General features: G+C 43.0%; 1 protein-coding gene across 1 annotated transcript; it reads right to left on the minus strand.

Annotated features, from left to right (window-relative positions):
• Nucleotides 1-229: 229 nt before the first annotated feature.
• Nucleotides 230-5,150, minus strand: traf3ip2l (TRAF3 interacting protein 2-like). The gene is made up of 10 exons (XM_034582818.1): nucleotides 4,960-5,150; nucleotides 3,035-3,133; nucleotides 1,986-2,644; nucleotides 1,792-1,834; nucleotides 1,621-1,685; nucleotides 1,433-1,530; nucleotides 1,286-1,354; nucleotides 933-1,049; nucleotides 765-839; nucleotides 230-620 (listed from the first exon to the last, which is right to left on the minus strand). The coding sequence occupies exons 2-10, from the start codon at nucleotides 3,076-3,078 to the stop codon at nucleotides 474-476; spliced, it is 1,317 nt and encodes a 438-aa protein (XP_034438709.1). The 5' UTR covers nucleotides 3,079-3,133; nucleotides 4,960-5,150; the 3' UTR covers nucleotides 230-473.
• Between the last annotated feature and the right edge of the window lie 1,854 nt (nucleotides 5,151-7,004).

The raw sequence follows: 7,004 nt of genomic DNA on the forward strand, positions 1-7,004 counted from the left end.
ACAGACAACGCTGCACTTTTCAGGGTCACCAGCGACACAGCTGTCAAGTTTACAGTCGATCAGATGACTTGATGTCAAGAAAATGAAAACGACAGACAGAAATACAGAGATTTCTGGATTTATTAGTAGCACATGAGCGAGTGTGCGTCCCAATAAAACATAAAAACAAATCTTTCATTCAAACATTTCTTCAAATGACAAAGAAACAAACAAAGACAAAGAAGCTTGTTAAAAGTCTCAATTTTACACTTTCTGCGAGGAATCTAAAAGAACTAATTACACTTCTGCAACACATCCCAGGAGAAAAGTTCACACAGCACCCGACACATTACAACAATATACAATCTACACAGTCACATAGTAAAATAAAAAAAACAATCCTGTACATTTATGATGGATCCCCACTCCCCTGGAAAAATGACCTGGAGCTGTCGAGAGAGAAAGTTTTGGATTTCAGTCCAGGTCCGAGGTCTCTATATGGGGATGGAAACAATGGTTGGCAGCTCCCCGATCGGAGGTGGGTTATACTTCTCGACCCTCATGAGCCGCCGCAGAATGTCGTCCCTGTCACGTGGCCAAGCGTACACGTTGGTGTTTTGAAGCCAGTTGGGGATGTGACACTGTGATCACAGAAACAAAACACACGGCACAGCGAGCAGATTGTGAAACGGTTGAGGTTTAATTATATCACAACAAAGCCCTCATGACATGTTACTGTGGTTGCGTGCATGTGTGTGGTATGTGTTTCACAGCAGTAAACTAACCTTTTTAGCCCCGGGGAACAAAATGGGAATGAACCTGAAATTCTTGCTTCCATTCTGAATGAACTCATTTTGGAGCTGAACAACAAACACAGAAAAAAAACAGAAATAAAAATCACAAGAAAGCAACTTATTTTTTTTAAGTTTTCTCATGTGACTGTGGACTCTGACCTGTTTGTGTATGTAGACGGTGTTGAAGGTCCTTTCGTCGTTCTCCAGGCTGACAGGGGAAGCTGTCACGGTCTCGTAGTACTTGGGACTGATGATGATGATGATCAGGTATTCTTTCTGCATAGGGGACAACAACACGACGGCTTATCAACAGTTCTACGTGTCAGTGAGTTGCTCTTACTCTTCCTGCCACACTTTACTCTTGAAACATGTTCCCTCTTGCAGAAATAAATTTAATGGTGAAGCAACACCTTCCCAAGAGTGCCACATTTTAACATCAAAACAGTTTCTAGCGGTTTATCTTTTTCTTATCCACTTAGATAAGATTAATAGATTAATCTGGCGGTTTTTACCTCACTGAGGTATCGCTCCATGAAGTCGATCTTGCTTATGCTCCTGAACTGCTGCTCAAAAATGTCAATCTGAAACAAACAGACATCAGGAGGTTAACACGCAGCCGGCACATCTAACAATCTTTACTGAACAGCTCCTGAGCATACATGCGTATCAAAGCCGTTGTGTCGCAGCAGGGCGACAAAGTTGATGACCTCATTGACGTGCTTGTCGTTGTCAGCTTCGTAGGTGACAAACACCCTCCCTGCGTTCGACAGAAACAAGAGCAAGTAAGTTAAAGGAGTTGACGGCAGCTCGATCAGTCATGTGATCATGTGCCGATGTTGACACTCACTCTGCTCCAGAGACAGCAGTGTGCTGTAAGGAGGGTGCTTCTCTTTAGCTGGAGAGTTGTGGCCACTGAAAGAACATTTTTAATTAGAGTAAGAAAGATGCAGAATGTACTGTGGAACTCAGATATGTCTGTGTGAGGCAGACTTATAATAATAATGAAAAAGCGTCTCACGTCTGTGTGTGTCCAACTCCTTGAAGTCTGCAGTCACCCGGATCTGAAGCAGAAAATTCAGAATTCATGGGTTTTCATCGTGTGATACTGTAGCATGATTAAAAAAAGATGACTAAGTTACTGCTTGTCTTATTCTCTGTAGCTGACACACAGGATGAGTCTGTGTCAGGGCTGATAAACACATCAACACTCACAGTACGGGCTGTGCCCTGGGTGGTACTGGGGTCCGGGGGGTTTGTGGACCATGATCCCCCTGGTAAAGGTGTCTACATGGCACTGAGCGCAGCAGGCTGCTCCCTGCGGCGAGCATGCGTACGGAGACAAGGTGTGGTGACGCAAGTCGGCCGAAGGCGGGTTGGAGCGTAATGAGAGCGGCTGCTCTAGGCTGCTCATAGTGGTGCACTTGTACCTGGAGTGGCAGCTCTCTCCAGAGAAGTTGGAGTAATCTTTCTGGCCAGTGTACGACGACAGGCTGTTGGGATACACCGAGCAGCTGCTGGCACAGCTCGGGTGCGACCACTGCCCTTCAACCTGGCTGGGAAACGGAGTGGGCTGATTGTACCCAGCCGGCAAACTGTGAGGATGCCGGTAGGAGAAATAGCTCGGGCCGGGCACAGACAGAGGTCTGTGGTTGTGTAAGTGTTCGTGCTCTGTGTCCAGACTCTGTCTGCTGAACAGGGAGTCGTCAGCGAAGGTGGCGTGCTCTGCTAGAGGGCGCTGGCCATCATGTTTTGAGGTGGAGTCCATCATGGTGACAACCCTGACTTCTTGCTCCTTGATGCTCATGGTCTCATCGTCTTCTTCAGGCGTGTTGTAATGGCAGCTTTTGTATCTGCTCAGGTGACTGACGTGACTGTGACAGACAAAGAAACTTCATCACATTATAATGTAGACGATCTGTCGTTCAACTAACGTGAAGTGTCAGTTGTTAAATTAACATAAATAATCAGTCGTTCAACTAACGTAAAGAATCTGTCTTCCAACTAACGTGAAGTGTCAGTTGTTAAAATAGCGTAAAGAATCTGTCGTTCAACGAACGTAAAGGATTGTTGAACTGTGGAGCTGCTACTTAACGCCTGATGCCTGTTGAACAGTTTGCTCTGTTCTTTATCATTTCTTATCAAAGTGTGATTTCTACTGCAGGGAGTTCAAACTGCATCTGTACATACGCATACTGCCGTAGAAAGATGGGTGGTGCATGGTGCTTTCTTCTGTCTTTCCCCACATTGGTTATCACACTCACCTATTTGGTGCTGAAGCCGAGTGAACTGAAGACGGCAGCATCATAGGATATCTTCCTCCTGACGTCCATGTGTGTTTGATTTAAGCTGCATCTAAAAATCTGTCAAAGAAAAGAAGAACAGAGTGATAAAAATGACTGAAGAGAAATATCTGATTGCAAGTGCACAAACTACAACACCATTCCTCTGAAAGGTATTCCATTCGTTCGGTGTGTTGATGACGGTGCTGAAACATATCAATGTTCAGTTGGGTTAAAATCTGGTGATGGTGAAGTCCACAGCGAGTGATTCACGTTACTTTCATACCCATCCGATCATTCCATGACCTCTACTGACCTGTGGCGTGGAAGAGACCCCTCCATTCAGGATGGAATCTTTCATCATAGGGGCCCAACACTATATGTGTCATAACTTCAGTTGTTCTTTTGGTGTACACCAAACATGCACCCACCCACGGGGAGAGAATATGGTGGAGGATGACTCATCGGACCGCATCACGTACTTTTCCACATCTCTATTGATCAGTGCCAGTGTGGTTTTTACACCGGTGAACTGAAATGGGCCTCCATCTGTGTATTGAGGGTTGTATATGTACGCTGCAGCTGTACAATAATAACCCTCTGTGTGTGGCTGATCTTGCTGATGCAGTCTGATCGCATCCTGTTCCGACACTCTCAGTCACCTGAGCTGCTCCTCTGTTGTGTCACTTCAGCCACTGTTCCTGTTCAAACGCCAGCCACGCTTTGAAACTGGAGCTTAAGTGTCGCGCGTGGCAAGTCACTCAGATCTTTTCCTCTCGTCGTCTCGATCCAAAATCTGAATCTACTGCACCTATTCAGCATTTTTACAGCTGCCACAGAGCACGACCGGCTGTTCATGAATTATTCTACCATGCAATGCACCTGCATGTGTTGTGTTTCCCCCTCATTTTTCAGCCTTTTCCCTTTAATCTGTCTCCATCCTCTTCACATTGGTATTTAACCTAACCCAGTCGTCTGCTGCTGGTCTGAATGGGAACACGTTCACGTGTACGACAGCGTGTCTCCCACACAGGGGACTTTTCTCAAAATCTTTGGTGATTAATATTCAGGAGATAAATGAACCCATGTGTGGGACTGAGAAACAGGATGCCTCTCGACACACAGAAACAAGCCTCAGGTGGAAAACCACAAAACTTCCCGAAAATAAAAAAGTGCCTCTGGATTTCTGAGTAATGACTTGTTTGTTAACAGACAGGAAAAGCTATATTCTCCCTGTCCGCTGACAGCAGCCACACATCCAGATAGTGAAAATGCTCATATATGGCTGGGTGATAAAACAACAACAGCAATTATCGCAATGTAATTTAATGGCAATAAAACAAAGTTCCATACATATCCATATGTTGCCTATGACACATCGTTTATCTAAGTGAAAAGGATTCTCTGGTCGTGATGCTCACTGTGCAGCACAGCACAGGAACCAACTGTCTGACGGTCTGAGGACAGCTCCCTCCACTGCAGCTTTTAAAATAAGACTGAAAACATTTTCATTCACAAGTGCCTTAAACTCCACTATTTTACAAAGTCATGCCATCATTGTTTTACATCTATTTCAATTGTATTATTTTACACAGATCCATCTACTTTATTTGTATTAGTTTTCTCCTTCAACTTATTTTTAAATGTTTCTACGAATGTATCCTTCGTATTACTTTGGTCAGGAGCAAAATAAACCAGTCTTTACACATTAAGAAATCATAATGTGGCATTTATCATGAGAATTATCAATATTGACTTGATAATATGAATTCACGACTGTAAATTCAATTTGCTGTGCTTTTATTACACAGAAATAGTTTATAAAAGTTCAAATGAATGTGTTGTAAGAGACAGGTCATATATAACACAGTTGCCACAGGTACATGGTTGTGTGAGTGTCATCCTACCGTGCGTGCTCCTGTGCTCAGCTCTGCTGCGGGTTCACCTCCTCCACACACACACAGGGTTTGGTTTTTCACCATCAACGTCAAATAATTAGCAGTTGTTCATGTTTTAGTCGAGTCCTCAGGAAAAGTGAAAAACATAGACGCGGAAGGTGAGTTTGTTCAGTGGTTTCCCTCAGCGATGCACCGCCCCTCTCTCTAACACCGCCCCCCTCTCACTAACTCCACCTTTCATCTACTGTGCGTGTGTTTACAGGTATTAACGTCGATGTGGGGACCTCTATATTTGTGTGTATTTATGTTCCTTATGGGGACAAAATCAAAGGCCACCCAATTGGTCAACTTGATCCTGTGCCATTTGAATCTGCCAATCCGGTTTATTTCATTCGCCCCCGTCAGAATGTGCTGATTTCTGAATTGCTGGTTGGACACAGGGAAGAGTCATGTGAGTCACACTCACACACACACACACACACACACACACTCTCAGAATCAAAGACTCACACACTCACACACACACACATACACACACACATACACAGACACAGACACACACACACACAAGCACCCACTTACACACACACACTTACACACACACACAGACACACACACACACACACACACACTCTCAGAATCACAGACTCAGACACTCACTCATACACAAACTCTCACACACACACACTTACACACTAACACACTCTCACACAAACACACATAATCACACACACACATTTACACACACACTTGCACACACACTCACACACACAGACACACGCACACACACACACTCTCAGAATCACAGACTCACACACACACACGTACACACTCAGGTCCCCCATGGGGGAAATAATTTGCTGCTGCCTTCAGGTGCTGTCGAAAAACCCAAACTCTACTCAGAGGACATCCAGGCCATTGTCTCCAGGTCATCAGAGTTTGTCCATGTACTGAAGCAAACCGGGCTGTTGAACTTGTTTTTTAACATATTTTAAATTAATTACTCCTGTATCATTAAAAATCTTTCTTCAGTGTTGTGTTTAATTGCAGGATTGTCCATTCACGACATAGTTCAAAGCGTCCTCACCGTAGCCTATCACCTGCATGTGTGCTTAGGCGTAGAAAAGTTTGGTGTCACTAGTTGGTGGCAGGCTGCAGCCCTATTTTCATGTTTTCAATTCTAATTCAAGAATTAAAAGTTGATTGATCTTTGTTATGGTTCTTATTATCATGCTATGATATTATCATTATATCAGTGGTATGAAATGGTTTCAAAATGATGACAACAATATCATTTATTACAATAATTTCTGGGACAACCTATCGTGACAGGTCTACCTTACTATTTTTAATAATGCACCAAGTGAGTTGCACAGTTTACAGCTTTAATTTTCTGAGAATATCTTTCATATCCAATCAAAATTGGTATTCTTAACTGAATCGATATTGAATCGAATCAAATGGGATATCGAATCGAAACATTGTTAATCAGAGTCAAATCATTTTTGGGAAATCAGTGGCAATACCCAGCCCCAGTTGGACAGCGTAAGTACGAATGAGGCTGCTCCCTGAGTTCATTCTCCATGCAGAGCATTTGTAGACTAATCATATGTGACAGGGGAAGCATATTAGTATTCTAATTAGAATTATTCTTATTAAAGCTTGTTTTTGTCAAAAAATGTTTGTATAGTTTGTTGTAGTGTTGTGTTAAATAGGTATCGTTGCTGGTAGTTGTTTTATTTTACTAGATAAATGGCTAGCAAGCTGTTACCAACAGTATTTAGCATTTGACATTTTGCTAACGTTTATCAGCGCTCATTCAGTATAAAGTTAACGTACCTGTTTAGAAAGTGCTACAATTGATGTAGTCATTCGCAATTAATTGACGTTTAATGTGCTACTATGTAAATTCTTAAACATTACCACTGTACATAGAAGTGCACTCAAAATGATTCAAAAGTATCTGCACATGAATAGGTTAAGATTTTAATAGAGAAGTAAGCTTATCAGAGGAGTGGGCAGCACTAGCACCACTGAAAAGTCTTACTTTGAAC

Source organism: Hippoglossus hippoglossus, chromosome 4 (assembly GCF_009819705.1).
Source record: "Hippoglossus hippoglossus isolate fHipHip1 chromosome 4, fHipHip1.pri, whole genome shotgun sequence".
Taxonomy (NCBI): Eukaryota; Metazoa; Chordata; class Actinopteri; order Pleuronectiformes; family Pleuronectidae; genus Hippoglossus; species Hippoglossus hippoglossus.

Bases quoted from the DNA above. Each gene is read 5' to 3' on its own strand.
- traf3ip2l (XM_034582818.1), bottom strand. From the start codon at position 3,078: ATGATGCTGCCGTCTTCAGTTCACTCGGCTTCAGCACCAAATAG. The intron at 1,686-1,791 runs GTGAGACGCTTT...ATGTTCTTTCAG, and splicing joins GGAGTTGGACACACACAGAC to TGGCCACAACTCTCCAGCTA. The intron at 1,050-1,285 runs GTAAAAACCGCC...TCCCCTATGCAG, and splicing joins TGGAGCGATACCTCAGTGAG to AAAGAATACCTGATCATCAT.